General features: G+C 37.9%; 1 protein-coding gene across 1 annotated transcript; it reads right to left on the bottom strand.

The window, feature by feature from the left end:
- Positions 1-428: 428 nt before the first annotated feature.
- On the bottom strand, positions 429-25280 carry edem1 (ER degradation enhancing alpha-mannosidase like protein 1). The gene is made up of 12 exons (XM_003217810.3): positions 24723-25280; positions 14681-14753; positions 13622-13725; positions 11216-11387; positions 10459-10642; positions 9458-9632; positions 7636-7756; positions 6769-6939; positions 5828-5901; positions 5383-5479; positions 4900-5064; positions 429-3678 (listed from the first exon to the last, which is right to left on the bottom strand). The coding sequence occupies exons 1-12, from the start codon at positions 25157-25159 to the stop codon at positions 3589-3591; spliced, it is 1863 nt and encodes a 620-aa protein (XP_003217858.1). The 5' UTR covers positions 25160-25280; the 3' UTR covers positions 429-3588.
- Between the last annotated feature and the right edge of the window lie 326 nt (positions 25281-25606).

Here is a 25606-nt window from a genome sequence, read left to right as displayed (position 1 = left end):
CTAATTAACTCTCTATCTCATTGGCCAGAAGCAGGACCACACTTCCCATTGAAATCCTGATCAATGTATGTTGGTTAAAATTGTTTTTATTTCTAAATATGGTATTGATCTTTCATTGTTCTTGTTGTCGTTGTTGTTTTTGCACTACAAATAAGACATGTGCAGTGTGCATCGGAATTTGTTTGTATTTTTTTCAAATGATAATCCGGCCCCTCAACAGTCTGAAGGATTGTGGACCGGCCCTCGGCTTCAAAAGTTTGAGGACCCCTGGTTTAGAGACCCGTGCCAGTCCATGGACCAACACTTTCAGTAGTGCTAAAGTAAAGGATAACATTTTAGTTACTAAATTTGTCGCAGCCTGAACTGTCCCTGGAATCCACACAGGCTGAATTTGTTTTAAGAGTTCAGAGAAGACAAACACAAAGGTGTTAAGAAATAGTGCTTTAATACAAATTATATGTAAAATCTGTTCATTTTTAAATCTTTACATTGCTCAAAACATTGTGTTTTTTATAAACTTTAACTCAATTACTTTATTAAATATGTTTTGTAACAATGCCGTGTTAGGCTAGGAAAATACATATTGCACATTATGATGAGAATTTAATCTGCTTATATTGGCAAGTATCCAGCAATGTTTTAGACTTTGCCTTAACACTTAATTTCACAAGAAAACAGATTAGTCCTCTTTAATAAACTAAAAGGGGTATTTTACAGATTGGCATTGGTACAAACATCCATGTAAGAGAAATGGAAATGGAAATGTCAAGTTGATAATTTGATCTTCTCCACTCATAAAACCACAAATAGTGCAAATTAAGTCAATATGGAGTTATCACAGCACAGATTTAGCACCCATGGGTGACCCTGGACACCAGTCTCGGAAAAATACAATCTCTACAATGTGTGTGTTTTTTTATCTGTACCAAAGCAGAAGTAAAATGATGGGTAAATCACATAGAAGGGGCTATGCTATATCTACTGGTAGTACACTTATTCAGGTGCACAGAAAATACAAAATTTAGAACCCTAGTATCCTGATTAAACAAAAGGGTATTTACTTCTTTTGGAAACCAACATTTCCAATATTTCACTTGGCAAAAGGAGTGAGCTGGAAGAAACCATTTGATCATTCAACAGTTGGTAGGAAAACAACTTGCTAAGAAGCAAGACATACAATCTGCTATGGAGAGACATTGTCAGAAGTACTGATATGGCAATATGCTGGGAAAAGAAAACACCCATCAGAACCCATTATGGTACACACACCTTGCGGAAGCATGCCTCATTCGACAACATGATTACAAAAATAGTGTACTCAACAGCTTTGGTTTGCATTTCTTTTTACAGTGAAACTTTAGTGGGGCCAGGATCCAGAAAATTATGAAATGAACTCTTCAAACCTACATAAGCATTAAGAGCTTCCCCACATATAAATGGCAAATTGTACCTGAAATTCTTCTATTTCAAAAATAAATTAGTCTCAATGAGGTCATGATGAAGAATTAAAAATCCACTAGGCTAGTAAAGCACTTCAAATGAACATTAACTTTACTAGCCTAGTGGATTTTTAATTCTTCATCATGGGTCACAGCAAAAGTTTGTGCTAAAAAGACAAAACACCCATCCAAAGTGCTTCTGAAGCATTGAGTTCTTTTGCTTTGTTTTCCCTCCTGAAGAAATTGAGTTACTATGAGTATGTTCACCTTTTAGTAGAATGTTTATCCAGAAGCAATCAATTTACTCCAACAATTTTAATTACCTGCATAGCTCCAACGGCTTTGAGATGTACCACTCCACACATTTTATTTGGTTTCCAAATCAGTAATTAGAGGGTAGCATGGGAGAAGACAATTAAAATCTGGGCAACAATACAGAGATAGAATGGGGCTGTTTTGTTTGAACAGAATTTCATATTCCGGGAATTCTAACCTGCTAACTTTCAAAGAAATGAAAACAGTATGAAAATAGAAAAGTTGAAAGTCAAAACACAAAATCTGCCAGGCAAACAGAATCCTACGGTGATATCCCTGAGATTTTTTTATTTGTTTGCCAAAGAGAGTAAGCAAGCCCTAATTGTTTCAGTGATAAATATGGTGTAGTAAACTTAAAACGTGCTCCATGAAACCAGCATTATGAACAATCAGACTGGATAATGTAGTAATAAAATCGATATTTACACATTACAGTTTAAGATGTCAACTAAGTTGTGCCTTACTTTTTCTAAAGTAGAATATGCTTTGCGTTTGTAAGATTTAAAACAAAAATTAAAATAATCTATTGTTGGATAACGAATCTTTTGTGATCGATCAAGAAGCCAGGCAGATACTACTTCATATCCTCTCTGCTACTGGGAGAAATTAGGAGGAGGATGATTTAAAACAGCTATTTGGGGTTGTTTTATACAAGGGCCTCAGATAATGCACTCAAATATTCACTCAAGATACATGAACATTCTGGATAGACTATATTTGAAGAGCAGCTCCTCTCCAAAGATGCTCTAAAAATACTTGTCCATGGGAGTGGTTTCAAGTTACAAGAACACTCAATTCTCAAAGAATATGCAGCCCTTAAACACTACTTGAGATGTGAGTTATTTATGTTTCTGCATAAAAGTTTTTTAAACTATGCTTTCCAAAAAAGGAAGATACTGGAACCTTTGACTCCGTTCAGGTTCACAAAGGTATAAAGGCACTAACTCCAAAAGTTTGCATGTGAGAACTACAAGGAATGTAAATACTTTTATTCAGGTAGATCTCTTGGAGAGGCACCAAAAACAAGATAATATAACAAAAGAATGAAGTGGATGTCTTCAAAATCAGCCATGCAACCTTGAGCGAGATGAGTGGATTTGTGCATTTTCATCTACTAGAAGGCACTTTTTAAAAAAAATTACTGGTTGCAGAAACTATTAAACCCCATATACCCTTGAATGTGCAGTTCAAATTAAAAACACTGTTTCAAAAATCAGCCTTGATGTTAGTGCTGAACACAGCAATGCAATGCCTAGGATGGCATTACAAGCTCTTCAATTATGACACTTCCAGCAGCACATTTTAAGTAAACCAGAACCTATGAATATTTTTCTTACCTGAGCAATAATTTGTATTGTTTTATTGCTAGTGAAACAGGCATTTAAGCTTAGTGAGAGACATTGCACATTCCCTTTTCCTTCCTACATACCTTTTTTCAAGAAATGTAATTAAACTTGTCGGTTCTCTCCAAACACTCTCATTCACAATACAAGAGGTGGTAGCAAAGCAGAATTCCTGGAGCAAGCCACTTGTTCTTGTTCTTAAAAAGCAATTTTAGACTACCAAAGTCTTTATCAGCAATACAAACCATGAAGTTTCACACATGAGAATTTGACTCACATGATGTGCCACTTTACACTGTTATTTCAGTTATGTGAACTGGTAGTCTACCATAGGGTCCCCCTCGCAAAACAAGACTAAGTCTTTGATCTGAGTAAGTGGCTACTGAATCCCAGTACCTGCTATAGGCTAGGAAAGATCAAGATGGTCCTTGTTGTCAGAACAGGTTGTTGCCATGCGTTTTAAGAATTCCTCCATACGAAAAGCCCACCATTCAGATCAAGCCCACCATCTGATCAATCTGTCTCATATAAATGCTCTTCAAAGGTAGTAGGTATCTCCTCTCATCTGGTACTCTATTGCACTGTAAGGAGAAGAGGGCGTTACTTAAGAGTTGAAATCCTGAGTAGTCAAAGCAGGGAAGAACAAAATAGTGGGTTGCAACTCTCAATACCCCACACCACTAGCTCTGCAGGCTAGGACTGCTGGGAAACGTATACCGACAACATATGGAGGGATACACTTTGAAATAAGAAGTAATTTTGAAAGAGACAGGTTCACTGTGACAGTAACACCTGCAAATAGCAAGACTGACTCGGAAAAGGCTCTCGGAATTTGCCTCATATAGAATAATGCAATATTCTGCTCTAGTAATTCTAAGAAAATGCAAAGTTGTAGATAAAACAAATAACAGTGTGCAAGCATTAATCAAAAAGCAGGAAAGGAAGAAGTATGGAGAGCATACTTTATAACACTGAAGGTGCTTGACATAAGGAGAAGCCATCTTTTCTGTTAAGCAGAAAAGCAGAAAATCAATTCACTAAGAGGTCATAAAATGAGGCTATACATTGAGGAAAACCTATAATCACAATGTAGATGCTGAAATAATCTTGCTGTTGTCAATAACCTTGATGGCAGCACTTCATACAGTAATGTATCTTTAGAAAAAGAATTAAACTCGAAGACCTAACACAATACAGCTGATTGATCAAGCATATTGTTAAAACATTATAATATTACAAGCTATTAAACTACTTACACATATTGATCCTCAACCAGAAAGAATAACAGAGGTCTTGGACATCATCTTGCAGCAGATTGCATTTCAGCTTGTGCTAACATTTTCATATTAGAAGTATGTTTTTTTGTTCTCTATAGCTAGCACCTAGAATATTTATTTATTTATTCATTACAATACTTATATCCCGCCTTTCTCGCCCATTGGGGACTCAGGGTGGTTTAAACTGTTTTCCTAATATTTTACTTCAAAATAGTTTAATAAGAAGTGGAATTTCCTGTACAAGACAGCAGAGATTTTGACAGAGTCTGATAAACACACATACTCTCAAACTATTACTCGTTACTTAAATAATACAGTAGTTTCACTTTCTTTCTTAATTCTAAAAATTCAGGGATTTCCAGAAAACAAGTCATTATTTCTCCATGCCTTCAAAAATAGCCTCAGCTAAGGATAGCATATCTCCTCTGAATGAATGCCTGGAAAAGGTAATGGGCTGGATGAGGAAAAATTAATTGAAACTGAATCCAGAGAAAACAGAGGTGCTTACATTACACCAGTACTTACATTAGAAGTGGAGTTGACTGCTCTTAGTTCGTTAGGCTTTAATTTTTCAGTTTTATCTTGCCACAGAGAAACACGAAGACGCTTATCCAACGAAACGATGTGGCCCTCTGTAGTAAACATGTATCTATTGCCTGATTTGTGCACTGGGTTTTCTTCATCGAACAGCTGAAACAGGAAAACCTATATTAATTCTTGATTGTGCCATGTCGCTGATATGACAGTAATGATGTATCAACATGCTTTTTTAAAACAGATCTAGTGGCAAACAATACAATAAAAGACATTTAAAATATTTTCATAATATAGCACTGTTAGAACACAAGGGTTTGTCAGTATAATGTAAATGCTACATTTTACAAAGTATCAACAAAATGCAGCTTGAATCATTTCAGAGAGGCTACAATTTGTGAATAATTATGGTTCTAGCAAATAAGCCATTTTAACAAAAAAAAACTGGAAGCAGCAGCACTATAAGATACACACCAAAAACAAGTATTTACACGTCTCACTGAGAAAAAAGCTTTCCATCCGATCTTCTTTGGACTTCTCTATGACATGGTGAAGAGTAGCATAACCACATCTGAAAGACATGTTTGGACACATTTATTGTTCATATTTGTAGCCTTATACACTATGATTTTTGCTACTAAGACCAAGAAATTAAGCTAATATTCATGCAGAGATATCGTAAAATGTGCTGTTGTTTGAAATTTCTTTAGTTTCCCATGAAGATAGTATCCCTGTTACTAGATAGGAAAACCAAAGCAATGAAGATAGTAGAAACATAGTTTTCAAGCTGAAGTATATTTCTCAACTATACCACCACATGCAGCACAATTCAAAATGAAGTTTCTTTACAATTCAACAAAAGAATTTCACTAGAAATTAGTGAGCTATAAGCAATGTCAATATGAGTTTGAAAACTAACTTTGCTTTTGTATATTTCTCCAGACTTTGAAGAATATCCATTCCCACATGAAGATAAAAAGGATTCTTTGTGGCCTGCAGAAAGAAAAGAAGCAAATAAGGAACTGAGCCATAGCACACACAAATACAAGTCAGAACCTCTATGGAAAAGTGGACAATCCATTCTAGTGAGTTGTTTCTGGTTAGAAAACAAACAATGATCTGAAACTACAACTTGTACCTCGCAATCTCATGGGTTTTAAAAGTGCTTTTAATTTAAGAAGTGTGTCACCTTGTAGGAAGGAAAGTGAAGGAACACACCCAATACTCACTCTAGGATACATTTAATTGCCAAATTGTTTGGCAACTCTGAATCTAGAGTAATAAATGCTCCTTTAATTAAGCAGTCTGTGTTAATAAGTAAAAAGGCAATCTGTATATTTCCTGAAAGCCTGATCCATTTCAGAATTTTGCCAAAACACATTTGTGGTTAATCAGAAAGAACAAAACAGCTGTTCAGAAGAAATAGCACAAGCTTTGTTATTATAATGATGGAAGGTGGATGCAAATTGCAGTAACAAAAACAAAAGGGGAGAAATGTCCCTCAAAGTCACATGGTCTTCCTGGTTACTACTAGACAACACTCCAGGGCATGGGACCTTAGACACTCCCATCTCTAAAACTGGATGGACCATAATACACAAATCTAACTGACTTTGGGGTACAGATTCACACTGAACTCTATATACATCATGCTGGCACAACTGAGTTCTAAGCTGACCAATGTATGCCTTTTTTGCCCTGTCAAGACTGACTGAGGATCTAACCACAACTGCCCAGAAAATAGATCTAAAGCAACTTCTGTATAGTCTGCACCAAGTGCCTCCATCTGCATTTCACAAAATTCACACGACACAAATACTATTTCTCAAGGTCCCCACACCTCCCAAAACAATTAAATACCTGATAAAGAAGGTATGTAGATTCTACTAACTCTGGCCTGAGAGGATAAAAGAGGACATCAGGTGCCTGTAACTGCCAGTTGTACCTCTCTGGAAGAGCTCCGTATCGTTTCCATATTGCATAATAAAATGCATGGAGACAAATAGCATCTTCGACGTCACCTTTTAAAACCTGAAAATATGTAACAAATGCAAAATTCCATGCATAAAACAATAATCCACTTAAACAAAAAATGAAAATGGGGTGGTGGGAAGTTGCAGTAGCATTTTTGAGAGAGATGTAATTTAACATTAGCTTTGTCAATATGAATATGAGTATTCAGAACAAATCATTTGCAGACCACATTAGTCTCACTTGTAACAAGTCAGATGGCAAAAAGTCAGTCTCCCAAAGCCAAGGACAGCACTGCACAAAGTTCATGTAAATGTTACATTTTTTTCCTCACTAAAACGACCTTAACTATAACTGTCCCTTGGATTAAAGGCACTGTGCAAATGAAAATACACAAAAATAGCTTGAAGAGGTGACATAAGCTTTTTTTACAACCTTCTGTGAGGACAGGAAACCTGAAATATTACTGGAAAGGTCAATGCCAAAAAACCTTGGTATCCACCTCATCTCTTCCAGGTATAATATGAGCCTACTCATAGTACAAATAAACAATAACAAAAGCAAAAAGTTCTGAGCTTTTACTTCAGTATACATCATTTTCTTTTTTTGTAGGAACGATTGTCTTTATATTGTGTGCACTATTATCAAACATGAATGATGATATATCCTGGCTTCCAGTAAGAAAGTCCTGTTTTGTAAAATAGACTATACATATATCCCAAGCTTTTCTTTATTATCTCTGCCACTGTGAAATACCTGAAGTCCAGGAAAAAATGCTTGAAGAGAATCAATCCAAGTGTTCATTAACTGTCCACTGAACATATTCACATTAACATAAAGTGGTGGGTCCCCTTCACCTTCATTGCAAGCTTCTCTCCTAAAACAGCAAGCAAGGTTTGATTCAGAACCATTTATCCTTGGCATATACAGTGTTCCCTCGCTACTTCGCAGTTCACTTTTCGCTCCCTCTGTTTCACGGGTCTTTTTGTGGTCCAAGGCACTCTCAGAATGCCATAAAACTTAATGCTATCCAATCAAAAGTGGTATCTATCTATCAAACTAACCAATTAAACAATATAAAGCAACTCATGGAGGACTAGGCCGTGGCGGCGCCTGGCTTTTGCACATGCGCTCTCATCCTGCCCCCTCTTCTGGAAAGGCTTCACTGGCCTAGAAGTTGCAGGTTTACAGCCTTCTCTGTCAAATTGCTGCCCGCCTCACAAAACTAAAACAACTACAGTGCAAAATGGCCTTGCAAAGGAGAGAAAGGCCACCTAACTACTAAATATAAGATATAAATATTAAAATAAATATAGCTTCCCTACTTTGCAGATTTTCACTTATTGCAGATGCTCCTGGAACGTAACCCCCGTGATAAGTGAGGGAACACTGTATATATCTAGTAGGTCTCACCATTATAAGATTTTTCGATCATATAAGAGAAGTTCCATGTTAGAAATATCACATTCTAAAGACTATAATAATTACAAATCCTGAACAAGAGGGGTGATAATATATGCCTAAATACATTTTAAAGGTTTACCAAAGATATCAGGGTATGCTTTGGCTTAAAAAAAAAACAGTGTCAGCCCATTCCAGATACTACAATAAAAATAGTAAATCAACAGCTGTATTTATTATTAGTAGTATAATTATTACTTCTACAACTAATTGCTACATCTTGTACTTCATGAAATACAAGCAAACCGATCTTTCTCCAAAAAAGTTACAATCTCAATAATTTGACACAGAATAACAAAAAGGAAACAAGAAAATGGGTAAAAGAGTATATACTGTATATTAATTCAGTTATACATATTTAATTATAGAATTCCAAAATATAGCTGTTTTAGTCTAGATCAGTATGCAAAAGGGATGTTGCAGCGTCTTTGAGACTAAGAGACAAATGTTGGTAGCACACCTTTTCATGAACTTAAGTCTACTTCATTAGATGCATGAAGCAGCACTTCACCCTTTACATCTAGTAAAGTAAAGGAGCCCCTGGTGGCCCAATGAGTTAAACCCTTGTGCCAGCAGGATTGCTGACTTGAAGGTTGGGTTGCTGACCGGAAGGTTGCTGGTTCGAATCTGAGGAAAGTGCCGATGAGTTCCCTCTGTCAGCTCCAGCTCCCCATACAGGGACATGAGAGAAGCCTCCCACAAGGATGGTAAAATATCAAAACATTCGGGTGTTCCCCAGGCAACGTCCTTGCAGACGGGCCAATTCTCTCACACCAGAACAAAACTTACAGTTTCTCAAGTCATGCCTGACACAAAAAAAATCTATTAAAGTAGACTTATGTTTATAAAGTTTTAAACTATCAACTCCTCTAAATGAGTCCCAAAACTGCTACAACATCCCATTGCATATTTAATTTTGGTTATATAAAAAGACTAAAGCAAATGTGCCAGGTTTCACAAAAACAGAAGGTCTGAGGAGAGATTTGAACAAATAAATTTTAAAGAGACAATTTAATGTGTGGTTGTAAGTCACAAAGGAATTACTACTGCAATACAAAACTCTTACTTTTTATTTATATTTTGTTCAAGTTGAAAACAACACATGAAAGTGACCTACCCTCGCCTTAAATGGTTCTGAATACTCTGATATGCATCATTGAACATCTCTAGATCTTCTTTTTCTCCAAAGAGGATGTAAGATTTCAAAAGATATTCATAGAAGGAGTCTAATCCTGCTCCCAGGCCACTCTGTTTTCCAACCCACTGGCCAGTTTGAATATTTACAACATTGCCTATGATAAAAATCATGAAGTTAAAGACCAGGATAGTTACATATATTTATGGTTTTCATAGGATAATGTTCAACAGATCATCCCAAAACAATTTTAAGTACACTAAAATAACACAGAGAGATTTACTAAAAAAAATGCACATAGGGTACTGGCATAAAAAAATCAATTCATCACACTTAGAGGAATAGTTCTACGGAAGGCACAAGAAGTTGCAGAAGAGTAGTCAGTAAAACATTGTCCCATTTCTGTTCACAAGACCCTTTACTTCATCAGAGCATTCCATTAGCAAAGAGGTAAAAACAGCTATAGAAGATTTTACTGAAGCATTTTTACCACAGTACTAATTACCATACTAATTTGGAGCCTCTGGTCAATTACCATACTTGCGAATTTGAGCCTCATTTTATTGGATTATTTTGATTCAAAAGAGGTGTAATTGTGCAACTCTTTAGAAGTTATTGCTTTTTTTTTTTTTTTTTTTAAAAGACATTCCACTTCTGCTGAATATCAAAACATAGTTATTTCAGATATGCTTAGACCAGAGACAGATAACCAGCATGATCTGGGCATTAAACTAAGGCTTGCTTTAAATGTCACCCAGCAATGAAAACCCACTATTTGAGATTGGGTAATAATCACACTGTCTCAGACTAAGGCCCCTTCTACAAAGTGCTATATTCCAGGATCTGTTCCCAGATTATCTACTTTAAACTGGATTGTATATTTCCTACTATTATCACTATATAAAAGCTTCCAGTATCAGGCTATAAGAAAACTCCACATTCTGGTCTCAATTATGTAAGACATTTGCAAACAAAATGTCTACCTAATAAACCAGTGTCGTTGCTCCTTAAACTCCAGAGAGCTTTTACAGCTCGGCGGGCAACCCATTCAAAAGTTGAATCCCCAAGAAGTCGGCTCAGAATCCCAAATTCCACCAACAAAGAGCCAGCTCCTGCAGTGCAAGTCTCATTATTGCTGCCAGAAGGAACTCCTGTTCTTAGGTTTACCTGCAAAGATAAGGTTTATAAGCCAATTTTTTGAAAAACAAGCTATCATACTCCTCTTTTAAAGTCGTTACTCTCTTCATAATTACAAATAAAAGAAAATGGCTTCTGTGTTTCATCAGTGCTCTGTCATGAAGTTGCATCATATTCCACAGGGAAACTCCCTAAACAGAAGTATTTTAATTAGATGTGTAAACATCCAGATACCAGAAAATCAAGTCAGGCACTGCAAATCCACACCCTGCATCAACCTCATATTGACAAGTTACCATTTAACTCAGCATATATTTTCAAAGCCGCTTCTTCTCAGATGAATTCAAGTGATGGCAGTGGCACATTCAGCTTCCAAGATTGCATGTATTCCCATAAAAAACCAGGGCCTGTAAACATTCTTGTTATAGTAATGCTATTTCTTTCACAGGCTGCTATATAGAGGATTCCCCCCCCCCCCCAAAAAAAACTGTACTCTAATACTCAAATATTTAATATGTAAGACATGTCCAAAGATTAATACTGTGCTGTTACAGAAAGGAGGAGAACGGCTAGCCTGAAAATGTGCTATTATACTATACATACCCGAGGATAAGGAATCCCAGTTTTGGTGTTCTCAAAAGCAGGTAGCAGCCTGACTGCCAGGTCATGAGCCATATGTAAGAGCTCATTATCATAGTCTTTAATACTCATATCACCAAAAGGCTGCCGGGCATCTGTAATTATTATGTGAGCTGAAAGCAAACTTCCCAAGACCCTGTGAGTAAAGAGGTAAGATAGTTTTACAGATATATTAAATTTGTTACTATAAGTAACATAAAAGATCTTAATGTTAGCTCAACTTTAAGAATGAAATTATTCTTCTCGTTGACATAGGCACCAGAGCATCTTAACCGTTTTCCTGAAGCTATTTCCCATCAGATTTGTTTACCAATGCAGCTCATATCTGTTGTTACTTCCGAAGTTTCCTACAGTCACTAACTTAAATAATTCAGCCAGATATTTTAGTTTGTCATACTTATCTTCAATATTAATACATTATAAGGAATTGAGCTACAGTTTTATGGGTCTATCTTATAAGAGATTGCATACTCCCTTCAAATCTGGACAGACTAGAAGTCAATATGCATACATGCCTGTTTTAAATTAATAAAATGTCTCAATACTAATATGTATATTTCTGAATACAATTAAAAGTATGTTTTCAGATACTTTTTCTATATATAAATCCTACTCAAGCAATCTGCTTAGAAAGAAAGATTCATCAATACTCGTTATTTTATATTACCTGGATATAGTAGTAATCGTTTCAAGTACAGGATTCAGCTGAACACATCTAGCCCCAGGTTTGTAAGGAATTTAGCATGCCAAGTTAACCATTAAAAGTCTTAAGACATTGCCAGCTAATATACAGTAATCTTTGAAGTCAGATCACATCTCTTTTTATTGAGACAAGAACAGATAGTATAATGAGTTTATATACTGTCCTCTAGCCTTCAAGTGGACACCCTAAGGCTTTTTGCCTCCCCATTAATCAAAAGCTCTTGCATTAAACCTCTCATGAGAACCAAGCATGAACTTTTGCTGTCGCATCCTACTTTCAAAGAAAAATGCTGGAAGGAAAAGCAGACATACCATAATCAAAACCATTTTTATCTGAACTAACTAAAGGTATGTAAACCCAACACAAACTATAAAACAATTCTGTTGGGGTTTTTTTTTTAGAGTACCTGAGTGCTAATAAATTTATGTAGCATCTGAGGCAGAGTCCCAGAACCTCCACGTATGCTAGACTTTCCCAAACTGGCACCCTCCAACTTTTTAGGATTACAGCCCTCATCATCCCTTATAATAATATCAATACTTGCTGAGGCTAATTGGAATTTCAGTGGAAAATATTCAAGTGTCTCTGTGTTGGGTAAAGTTGGCATGTATAACCAAAAGGTAAATATGTACCATCAACAGACTTTCATCTATTAAAATGAAAAACCCATGCTTTTCATGCCCATATAACCTCCCCAAAGCGTCTTTCAATTGTACCAAAGTTAGAATATGTTTAGGTATAAAAATATAGAAAAGGGAAGAAAATACTACTGCACATTCTCCTTAGACTGCAGAAATTTAGCAACTACTTGTACCTGAGCTTTATGCAGCTGCAGTGAGTAACTAAAATTTCCTCTCACAGAACATGGTACAGGTTGGGCAATACTTACCTAAAATCCTGAAACTGTCCACATGTGTGGCTAAGATGGTGACATCTTTGTTTTCTGATATTGCAATGTACACAAACTTTGTTTCACATTCAAAAGTATTACAAACATTACATAAAATTATCTTCAGACAGTGTATAGGGCACATATAAAACATAAATGAATGTTACAGTAGGAACCTTTTCATTTTGACAAGCAAGAGCCTATATCTATAATTTAATTTCCATGTGGTGGTCTTTTACCAAAAAACACGAATCATTCCCATTATAATTCCCTTTTAACACTTTATATTACTCTATAAAGGTAAAAGGTAAAGGTTTCCCCTGACGTTAAGTCCAGTCATGTCTGACTCTGGGGGTTGGTGCTCATCTCCATTTCTAAGCCAAAGAGCCGGCGTTGTCCGTAGACACCTCCAAGGACATGTGGCCGGCATGACTGCATGGAGCACTGTTTCCTTCCCGACGGAGCGGTACCTATTGATCTGCTCTCATTGGCATGTTTTCGAACTGCTAGGCTGGCAGAAGCTGGAGCTAACAGCGGGCGCACACTCCGCTCCCGGGATTTGAACCTGCGACCTTTTGGTCTGCAAGTTCAGCAGCTCAGTGCTTTAACACACTTTGCCACCAGGGCTCCTCATTACTCTATAAAGGTCCATGTTATTATACTTTTAATACACATTTCTCATATGATGTAAACAGCAAACAAAATGTAAAGTTAAACTTCTATTTTTTGTTAAATGGCTCATTTTAGATATTGTTACAACCACAATGCAGCAACCTACCTAATTGTTGCCTCAAAGACCTGGACAGTGGAATCAGTGTCAAATGATACTGTGTCTATCACAAGCTTCACTGCTTTCTGGAATTCTGAAGAATTTCCCATTACCTTTACAAAACAGAAAATGTGCAACACATCAAAAATGTAATTTCTGTATCAAAATTATTTTAATTATAGAATTAATTAAAAACTCTTAATTGTCAGTGATAAATATTTTAGAAATGTATTCTTATTGACATATTGTGAAATCCAGTAGTATTTTAAATCAATTCAACCATTTCCATGAATTATTGGAGTAGAACAGAATATATGAAGAGTCAAAGACTGCTTTTTAAGTAGAATGTTAATGTATTGTAACTAGAAATTACAATAAAACAAGTATAAAGACACAACTTCCAAGATTAAGTTTGTAGCTGATTAAAGCTTCTATTTAAAGGATGTTGCTTTCTGTCTGAGAAAGAAGGAATCTTGGATCAATATCAATAATGATGAAATAGTCAGCAATCAGTGCTGTCAGAAGCATTCGACTGGGAAGAAAATGATACAGAATTTAACACAAAAAGTGTAAATCACCACAAATTATGGTACAATAAGAAGTATGAGGTACATAATTCTGCTTCCTTGCTAGAACCTTGGAAGGAGCACAATTTGAGAAACACTGCTCTAGAGTCTTCCAGCATGCAGAAGAGACTCATTACCCTTATTACCTATGACTACCCCCAAAGTCAAGCATCAACTGAAACTGATTATCTTTATCCCACAGCAGCTCTGTAATATGTACAAAATTGTGGAAGAGTATCCAAAGTATCCAATTTATCCAAAGAAGACACAAACATGAGAATTAAATTTATGGTGGGGACATCCGTCAAGGACAATCATTTTTATTCGTTTAAACAAGATGGGAAAGCAGGAATGTACAGTTCCCCATATTACTTTTCTCAATTTTTAAGGTTTAGGGTTATTGATTTAATTAAGATACTTGTATCACAATTTGTCTTTTACTTAAAAGTTATTTTCAATGACAGCTTTTTTAAATTCCAGTAATTAAAAAAAATTAACTCACTGCTAAGGTATCCAATGCGTCAATCAGAGTAAGCGAGTAGTTTCCCAGGACATCATTGATATTGAGATTTGAACTGAAATAAATTTGATTACAAGTTAGTTCTATCACTTTTTGTAAACAAAAAACAAACTATTTCAAGTATTTAGTCTGAAGACGATATAATCAATATTCTGTGCATATTATTTGGCAGAAAGTCTCTAAGACTTTATCAAGATCATCTCCCAATTTTAAGTATGCAGGATTGCTCTCTTGGTGATACAACGTAATACTTTTTTCATCAGGTTATTCCTCATTTGCACTTTTAACTCGGCTACATGCAATTTTTCCCGAGAAGGGCAAAAATATCACACATACAAATAATAAACATACTTAAAAACAATCTGTAAGTTAATGAATCAGGGTGAAAAATGTTGGCTCCAAACTACACTAGATACATCTGATACTTGGAACTGAAATGGACATCTTTAGTTCTGCAGTAATATACAGTAGAGTCTCGCTTATCCAACATAAAGGGGCCGGCAGAATGTTGGATAAGCAAAAATATTGGATAATAAGGAGGGATTAAGAAAAAGCCTATTAAATGTCAAATTATGTTATGATTTTACGAATTAAGCACCAAAACATCATGTTTTACAACAATTTGATTGAAAATGCTGTTCAAAACGCGGTAACGTTATGTAACAATTACTGTATTTACAAATTTAGCACCAAAACATTGCAATGTATTGAAAACATTGACTACAAAAACACTGACTACTAAAAGGCAGACTGCTTTGGATAATACAGAATGTTGGATAAGCGAAGGTTGGATAAGCGAGACTCTACTGTATCATGATTAGCAAGATACTGGGCCTTGAGCTAGTCAAGCCATATTCAAATTCCTTTTGAGCTATGGATAGATTGGAAAAATCTTCCAAGAGAATTTTCATCCCATGGGGTGAGGAATATCAATATGGTAAACTTAAAAAGGCTTCTGAATAGCAAGGTAAGACAATGGAGTACATTTCTCTGCAGATCATTCTGATATCACAACTGCGGATTAAACAACATATCAGGATCAGTAAATAACACCACCCTATTCCTCATCAACAACCACCTTAACCACAAGAAAGGGACCTCTCTCTTTCCAAAGTACATTCAATATGGACATTTAAACAAAGAAGGTACATCTTGCTATTCCTGCTATTCCTTGCATTCAGGGTTCGACTCTTAGTACTCGGCTTTATTAAGGCTTACAATAAAAGACAGATCTACACAATCATTTAAAAATAACTTGATACAGTAGCTGAAGTACATTTCAATTCAAATATAATACAGTAGAGTCTCACTTATCCAAGCCTCGCTTATCCAAGCTTCTGGATCATCCAAGCCATTTTTGTAGTCAATATTTTCAATATATCATGATATTTTGGTGCTAAATTCGTAAATACAGTAATTACAACATAACATTACTGCATATTGAACTACTTTTTCTGTCCAATTTGTTGTATAACATGATGTTTTGGTGCTTAATTTGTAAAATCATAACCTAATTTGATGTTTAATAGGCTTTTCCTTAATCCCTCCTTATTATCCAAGATATTTGCTTATCCAAGCTTCTGCCGGCCCGTTTAACTTGGATAAGTGAGACTCTACTGTACTAGAATTCATAGCTGTGTGATTCTCAAGATCAATTTGTACCCCCCTGCTTCTTGGCAGGGGGTTGGATTGGATGGCCCATGAGGTCTCTTCCAACTCTACTATTCTATGATTCTATGAATTTGTAAACATATTAGTGCCAATCTAGGAAAAAGAGCCTAAAAGGAACTGGTGGCAAAGAATACAAAAATCTTTGCAGTAAATGTAGGAGCAAAAGCAAGAACAGCTGTGAACTTTAATGAAACAGGGATATCTGGTCATTTTTATTTCTTTTTTGAATAAAATTACTAAGACTTAAAAGCTGCTTTGAAGAAAAGAACTATGCAAAAATATAGTTACAAAAGGCTACATTTAAACTTTGCCTTTTCTTTAATGAACTGTAATAAAAGTATTAAAAATATTCTGAAATTCGTGTTCTAATTTTGAAAACCAAAATTTCAAGAGATTTAGATGTTTTAAGCAGATTACTAACATAAAGAAAAAGTGCTGAGTATAATTAGTTCTATACAATTAAATTATTAAAAAATTAGTTTTCTTAGAAGAGAAATATTTTCTCCAATTGTCCTTATGTGCAAATTACCATGAGAAAATGAGCAAGAAAGCTGAGGACAAAAGACTGTTCGTTTTCTATCTAGAGTTAAATAATTCACTTTGATGTTTCACTACCCTCAAAAGACAACTCTACAAGCAATTTTTCCAGCATAAAATCAGTATTTACATTATTAGAAAGTCTTTTTCCTCCATAAAGCACACTCATTGGGTTCTGCATAACAATGAATAGTTTTCCACAAGAAATTTCATATATGGGCATCTGATCTAAACTGATATCAAGTTTGCAAAATTAAAATAAAGTGTTAGTTTTAAACTTACTGATTTTTCTATATGTTCCAAATATTTAACTGCATTTCACATCCTATTCTAGAGGACAAGCCATCCTTATAGTTGTGTCACTGATGCATGTAGTGCAAAATATAAAGATTTATAGTATGTCCTCCCTATAAATGTAGTTCAATTATTAGACAAATAATCTCTTCCAAAAAAAAGAAAGTATTTTCAATTTTAAAAACTTTTGACAAAGAATATAGGAATAACTAAAATTTTAGATGATTTGTTAAACGAGTTAGAAAAAAAAACCTATGCAGGATGGAGTACATGGAGCACCTATTAGTAACTCTCTAAGCTGCAACTAAAGTTTTAGTGGAATACTTACTCATTACACCAGAGAAATAGTATCCCAGAAAGGGTTGCAGCCCCTCCTGGGAAGAATGAAGCAATGCTTATGCAATGCTCAAAACAGTTTTTTAAGAGTGTAAACAACATGAAACATAACGTTTTCCCTAAATTAATATTCAATTCTTGCCAATTTGAAATCAAGCTTCCCATTTCCACCTAAACCCTGCTGTCTGGTGCAGGTTCCCATTAGTTTTTGTTATCTTTCAGACAGGCACTTGGAATTAAAGCTAAATTGAGTAAAGTGATAATGCTATTATTACAGGCTGCTAAATCAGCATATTGTCTTTCCATGTAGTATTCAGACAATAGCTTTTACTTCTTCTGTTTGTAAGCTAAAACAGGGACTGCATGTCAATTATTTTAACTACACGTCCATTGGCCAGAATTTATTTTTACTTCAAACTTTACTCCCCTCTAGCTTACCTCTTAAGCAGACAATTTTTCCTATAGATCAGTGTCACATCCAGTAGCTGATACACCTTCAAATTTTCAATTTGCCTTTAATTCAGGCTACTTCAGGTTGCAACAGATATTCTGAGACTTTTGTCTTTTCCCCTACATACCCGTATCTAAGCGCAATGAGGCCCTTTCACACTTCACTTTACCCACCTTGCTGTCATTTTCTTTCTCCACTTCTTGTAGAAACCAACCTATTGTGTCTATACTACCTCAATCTCACTTCATTCCTTTTCAATGTCCAATTTCGTCTTCAATGGCACTTGAAACAGACACAGGAAATTAAATATGCACAGAGCACTCTCCCAATACACAAGGGGTCATCCTGCTAATAACGTTTTCAAAATCACATTTCTGCCTCAGTAATTAAGTGTCTGGCTCTGGAAGCTCAGGTTCAAACACCTGCTCATGGAAACCCACTTGAACAGGTCATACTCTCTCAGCCTCAGTGACTAACCTTACATTTTATTAGTATTGGTATCAGTCTTTGTTCTGATAAAACTATTCATTTTATTTTATATATTTTAATATTGTATTTTATCTGTGTTACACATGGCACATCTTCATTCATATTTTGCAATGTAAAAAGTTACAAACATACCTAACCAAATAATAAATGTGTGTGTGTGTGTTAGGAATCCTAAAACCACTATGCCGAATAATGACCACTTATGCTCACAGATTATTTACATGGTAAAACCCAGCTGTGTGTTTTAGCCATGCAGAATCCCACCTTGGGCCATAAGGTAACAAATAAAATTTATCATTATTATTCTGCTTGGTTGTCATAGGACCTCAAATTGTTTCTGACTTATTGTAACCCTAAAGGGGGGACTCATCATGGGGTTTATTAGCAAGATTTGTTCACCTTTGCCTTCTTTTCAAGGCTGAGTGGGGATTCAAACCCTGGTCTCCAGTTGCTACACAACCGCAGGAACCTGCAGTTTGGAACCGGGAGAAGGGCTGGACAGCAGAGGTCCAGTCACAGACATCAACAGGGCTCTGATTCCAATTTTACTACCAGAGTTGCACTAGGCTGCGCCTGCTGAAATTCCTCAATGCACCTGGCCAAACTGCAAATCCCAGGATCATATAGGCTAGAATCACAGAAGGTACAGCTCTATCACACTACACTACCTCTGTTAACTGCCATCAAGCTGACTTCGACATATGGCAATCTCATAAATGACAGACCTCCAAGTCATTTTACCCTCAACAGCCCTACTCAGGTGTCAGGAGACTCAGGGCCACGTCTTGCTTCAGGCTGCACCTACACTGCAGAATTAAAACAACTTGAAATCGCTATAACTGCTATGGCTCAATACTACTGGATCATGTGGTCTTACCTTTACCTTTCTCTGCCAAAGAGTGGTAATGCCTCACTGAATTACAACTTTCATGATTCCACAGAACTGAGCCATGGTAGTTAAAAGAATGTCAAACTGCAGACCTGAGCAGGCCCTGTTGAGGATAGGGTGATGTGGGAAGTCTCCCATTCAAGATGTCTAATTTAAAGTCAACTTGACGGTAAACAATAACAACAACAATATAATGCAGTGTAATAGAACCCTACCTGACATAGGAGGTACACTGAGGACAGATGGGTCCTTAAGAGCAGAATGGGAGTGGTATAATGACATAGCTCTTGGCCGTTGTGACAGTCTGGATGAGGGCGAACAAATTGAAATTGAATCCAGACAAGACAGAGGTACTCCTGGTCAGTCGCAAGGCCGAACAGGGCATAGGGTTACAGCCTGTGTTGGACAGGGTCACACTCCCCCTAAAGACGCAGGTTCGCAGCTTGGGTGTTCTCCTGGATTCATCACTGAGCCTGGAACCCCAGATCTAGGCGGTGAGCAGGGGAGCCTTTGCACAATTAAAACTTGTGCGCCAGCTGTGCCCGTATCTTGGGAAGTCTGACTTGGCCACAGTAGTCCATGCTCTGGTTACTGTATATACTTGAGTATAAGCCTAGTTTTTCAGCCCTTTTTTAGGACTGAAGAAAAACCTTCTCGGCTTATACTCAGGTGAGGGTCCTAGTGGGCTTATATTCAGGTTGGCTTATACTCAAGAATATATGGTATATTTATTATTTTTCTCTATTATTATTGGGATTGTTACATTTATTATTTTACTCTATTAACTATTATTATTGCATTTATTATTTTACTCTATTTTTGTTACTTTTACATTTATTTTACTCTATTTTTATTAATAATACATTTATTATTTTACTTTACTTATTATTACATTTATTATTTTACAGCATTTATTAGTATTATCTTTATTATTTCACTCTATTATTATTAAAAGGATGCATAAGCACATTTACATTGAAGCAGATGAAAATAATGATTTAATCAGAGTTGAACAGTCATATCTTAAATTACAGTTTGATGTAAAGATTCAAAGACATTTAAACTACTGATGCCTCAATTAATGTAATTTTATTGGTATCTCGGCTTAAACTGGAGTCAATGTTTTCCCAGTTTTTTTGTGGTAAAATTAGGTGCCTCGGCTTATACTCAGGTCGGCTTGTACTCGAGTATATACGGTACATCCCAAATAAATTACTGCAATGCGCTCTACGTGGGGTTGCCTTTGAAGACTGTTCGGAAGCCGCAATTGGTTCAACAGACCACAGCCAGATTGCTCACCGGAGCTGCCTACAGGGAGCACACAACCCGCCTGTTGCGCCAGCACCATTGGCTGCCAGTTTGCTACCGAGCACAATTCAAAGTGCTGGCTTTAGCCTATAAAGCCCTAAATGGTTCTGGCCCAGTTTACCTGTCAGAACGTATCTCCTCCTATCAACCATCTCGGAGTTTTAAATTGTCTGGGGAGGCCCTGCTCTCAGTCTCGCCTGCTTCACAGGCACGACTGGTAGGGACGAGAGACAAGGCTTCAGTGGTGGCCCCACAGCTATGGAACTCCCTCCCCCAAGGAGATCAGATAAGCCCCCTCCCTCTTGATCTTCCGCAAGAAAGTGAAGACATGGCTTTTCGACCAAGCTTTTGAAAACCTGGTGAAGCAATAGACATGAAAGACTCAGAATTTGACCAATGGAACAACCTGGACCTTGCTCTTGGATCACGTGATGCTGATGGTTTAAATGTGTTTTATTGTAAATTAATGTGTATTTTAAATGACTTTTCTATTATTCTTTGTAATTGTTTTAAACGGCATTGAATTGTTGCCATGTTGTAAGCCCCCTGAGTCCCCTTCTGGGGTGAGAAGTGGGGTAAAAGTATAGTAAATAAATTAAATAAATAAATAGTGCGAATAGGCCCAGGTTCTGTGGTGGATCCCCCTTCTCTGGAGGTTTTTGAGCAAAGGCTAGATGCCCGTCTGACGGGAGTACTTTGTTCTTGTATAGCAGTACGGGGTTGGACTGGATGGCTCTCAGGGTCTTTTCCAACTCTTCTAGGAATAATAGCAACTTGGGGATTAAAACGGAATGATAAAACACAACATTAAAATACATATAACACAAGACCATGTCAATAAAATGTAGGTTAAAGTTCACAGGTTAAAACTGGCTGGGTAGGCCTGCTGGAAGAGATAGATCTTTAGATGGGTTTTAAATTTCAACAGCTCATTTAGCTGTTGGAGCTCTTCTGGCAGGTAGTTCCAGTCATAGAGCAGCCAATGAAAAGGTCCTCTGGCTGGTGGTTGCCAGTCAGGTTCTGGCAGGCTGGAGTAGATTACAGAGCAGAAAATCCTGTAGGTAACCTGGACATAAACCTTGTTGAGCTTTAAATGTTTTAATGCTTTTTACTTTGCCCAGAAAGTAGTTGGACGATCCTAAAGAGGTTTCTTGGCAAGAATTGTTCAGGGGGAGGCTTGCCTTTGCTTCCCACAGTGGTTGAGAGAGTGGGCTTCCCTTGCTGCTGATCTCCTGAGCCAAAGACTGACCTGGGAAGTAAAAATCTGATTTCGAAAATGTTATCAGCAGAGCTAATCCCTCCTGTGTTGAGAGTAATCGATACTCTCTCAATACATAAGGTACTGAAGGCAGATGTATACTAAAGAGTGGAATGAACGTTTTACAAAAACAGGCAGCCCCCAAGTTAGAAACAAGATAGGTTCTGTGGGTTTATTCTTAAGCTGAATTTGTATGCAAACTGGAATAGATGCATTTTAAAGTGTAACTTCAGCCAGAGAGAGAGAGAGAGTGCTTTGGATAGCACTGGGAAGGGTTAACATCCCGTGTGCATGTGAAGCAGACCAAATGACGATAAAATCAAGTCATCTGTTGCTGAAGAAATAAAGCCAAATAGTGTAAAATGTTTGTATGAATACAGGAAGTCCCCAAGATACAAGGAAGATAGGTTCTTCTTTGGTTTGTTCTTAAGTTGGATTTGTTTGTAAGTTGGAACAGGTATTTGTGTGTTTTTTACTGTGCTGTGACCCGCATTGAGCCATAAGGAGTGGCGGGTAAGAAATAAAATTATTATTGTTGTTGTTGTTATTATATTAGCTTTGATAGCATAGGGAAGGGTTAACTTCCCTGTGCTGTTGGCTTTGCTGCCTGTGCCCTGTTCAGAAGATTTCCCCTCATTTTCTGTCCCTGTAAGAAATTGATTTTGAAAAGTTTGGCTTGTTGTGGAAACAAGGATTGGTGAGAGAGCTTTTGAAAATGGTTGATTACTTTTCATTATAATAGTGGTATTTTATCCTTGTCAATACCAATTCGTTTTTAACTTGTTTTTGCCTCCATGGTGCAATATGTTTTAAAACCCAGTACGATTTTTAGCCTGTGTATTTATTTATTGTGACATTGGTTTGTTAAAAAATTATTTTTTTATGATTACTGTTATATGCAATTCGCTTGTCCTTTAGTTTCTGCTTATGTATGTATTGATTCTGTTGTGGACCACCCCGAGTCCTTGTGCAGAGGGAGCAGGATAGAAATAACGATTATTATTATTATTGCAGGGGTGAATTTCCCTTCAGAGGGGAAGATTTATCGCACTTCCCGTTGTCTCAGCCTTGTTCATAACTGAGTTGCATGTAAGTCGGGTGCTTGTAACTCAGGAGTTGTCTGTACGCAAGGTATTGAGGGCAAAGGTATTCTGAAGGGCTTCCCTGAAGGTTGCTGTGACTTTTCCGGGCTGTATGGACATGTTCCAGAAGCATTCTCTCCTGACATTTTGCCCACATCTATGGCAGGCATCCTCAGAGGTTGTGAGGTCTGTTAGAAACTAGGCACGTGGGGCTTATATATCTGTGGGAAGTCCAGGGTGAGAGAAAGAACTCTTGTCCAATGGTTCTTAACCTGAGGTCCCCAGATGTTTTTGGCCTTCAACTTCCAGAAATCATAACAGCTGGTAAACTGGCAGGGAGTATGCCAAAAACATCTGGGGACCCCAGGTTGAGAACCACTGCTCTTGCCTGTTTGAGGCAGGTGTGAATTGTGAAAATGGCCACCTTGATTAGCATCAAATGGCCTTGCAGTTTCAAAGTCTGGATTCTTCCTGCCTGGGGGTCTCCTTTCTGGAGAGGTGTTAGCTGGTCCTGATTGTTTCATGTCTGGAATTCCCCTGTCTTCTGAATGTTGTTCTTTATTTACTGTCATGAGTTTAGAGTTTTTTTAAAAAATACTAGTTTAAAAAACTTGTTTAATTTCCAACAGACCGCACAACCTCTGTGAACGCCTGCCATAGATGTGGGCGAAACATCAGGAGAGAATTATTTATTTGTTTACTACATTTATATCCCGCCCTTCTCACTCCAAAGGGGACTCAGAGTGGCTTACAAATTATATATACAAACAATATATTATTAGCATAGCACAATATTAGCATTATATATTACTATATTGAACTATGCCACTATACTGTAATATTATTAGTAATATTACATGTAATATATATATATATATATATATATATATATATATAATTAATATTATTGTATTATTATTAGTATTATATTGTATTACATTATACAGTAGAGTCAATTATCCAACATTCACTTATCCAATGTTCTGGATTATCTAACGCATTGTTGTAGTCAATGTTTTCAATACATCGTGATATTTTGGTGCTAAGTTCGTAAATACAGTAATTAACTACGTAGAATTACTGCCTACTGAACTACTTTTTCTGTCAAATTTGTTGTATAACATGATGTTTTGGTGCTTAATATGTAAAATCATAACCTAATTTGATGTTTAATAGGCTTCTCCTTAACGTATCCTTATTATCCAACATATTTGCTTATCCAAGCTTCTTCTGGCCCGTTTAGCTTGGATAAGTGAGACTCTACTGTATATAGTAAAAAAAAGGTAAAGGTTTTCCCCTGACGTTAAGTCCAGTCGTGACCGACTCTGGGGGTTGGTGCTCATCTCCATTTCTAAGCCGAAGAGCCGGCGTTGTCCATAGACACCTCCAAGGTCATGTGGCCGGCATGACTGCATGGAGCGCCATTACCTTCCCTCCGGAGCGGTACCTATTTATCTACTCACATTTGCATGTTTTCGAACTGCTATTATATACGTATTATTGTATATTACCGTATATTGTATATTGCTTTTGGTACATGGACGTACAGCCCGGGAAACTCACAGCAACCCAATGGTTCCGGCCATGAAAGCCTTCGACAACACATTCCCTGGAGCTGTGGAGGCAAGGACTTGCAGGCCCTCTGTCGGGGGTGCTTAAATTGTGCGTGGCTGCCTCCCCCCCCTTCCTCTTCCCCCGCCCTGACTCACGGGTCGGCTGTGTCGGGGCCCCTCCCGCGGCACTCGATGGGGTTGAGCTCGTCCTGTGGGAAGGCGTGCTCCATGTAGTTGTCGTAGCCGAAGGCGAACATGCCCCGGGCGGCGTCGCGGAGCTGGGCCCGGAGCTGGGCCGGGAAGGCGCGGCTGTAGCGCTGCTCGTACTCGTCCTCGGCGAGCAGAGGCAGCCGGAGCGCGCCGCCAGGGCTACCTCCTCCTCCTCCAATTCCGCCTGCCCAGTGCGGCGCCGCCGCCAAGCCGGCTGTGAGGCAACGCGGGCTCGAGGCCTGGCACGGAAACCCCCGCAGCCGTCGCCGCTGTTGTTGCTGCTGCTGGTAGTAGAAGCCCAGGCTGGGCCCCGCCAGCCACAGCAGCGCCTGCCCCGCCAGCCTCAGGGCCAGCAGCGCCAGCACCAGCGAGCGCCATTGCATGGTCGGAAGAGCCCTTCACGCGCATACTTCACGCGGAAGCGCCTCGCGCCCAACGGCTCCGCCCGAAGGGGCGGCGACGGCGGCAACGTCAACAAGCAAAATGGCCGCCCTCCTCCCCGCCCGCCCGCTTTCTAAACTGAAACAAAACAAGGACGCGTCGCCTTTAAGAGCGATGGGCGTGGCTGTTGGGCGGGCGCCGGAGTGACGTCACACCCACGCTCACATTGAGGAAGACAGCGAGAGAAGGGGTGACGTGTCGCGCTGTGGTCTTTGTTGGGCGCAGCCAATCAAGAGAGAGCGCGACGGACACGCCCATCCACGCAGCCCAGCGCTCACCTGGATACAAGCGTGGTGAGGGCGGGGCTTCTTAAAGGAGTGATGGGCATCTATTATTTCTGGTTGTATTGGCAGGAATGGGAAGGAGATTCGGGTTTCTCTACACCAGGC

This window comes from Anolis carolinensis, chromosome 2, assembly GCF_035594765.1.
Source record: "Anolis carolinensis isolate JA03-04 chromosome 2, rAnoCar3.1.pri, whole genome shotgun sequence".
Classification (NCBI taxonomy): domain Eukaryota; kingdom Metazoa; phylum Chordata; class Lepidosauria; order Squamata; family Dactyloidae; genus Anolis; species Anolis carolinensis.
This window is presented reverse-complemented; position numbering and strand designations above follow the sequence as displayed.

What these genes read in the sequence shown, in the direction of transcription:
- edem1 (XM_003217810.3), bottom strand. Translation starts at nt 25,159, where the DNA reads ATGCAATGGCGCTCGCTGGTGCTGGCGCTGCTGGCCCTGAGGCTGGCG. An exon ending in CAACGACACTGGTTTATTAG is followed by an intron (nt 9,633 to 10,458) that starts GTAGACATTTTG and finishes TTTTTATCATAG; the next exon opens with GCAATGTTGTAAATATTCAA. An exon ending in CAGTCAACTCCACTTCTAAT is followed by an intron (nt 3,679 to 4,899) that starts GTAAGTACTGGT and finishes TTCTCCTTACAG; the next exon opens with TGCAATAGAGTACCAGATGA.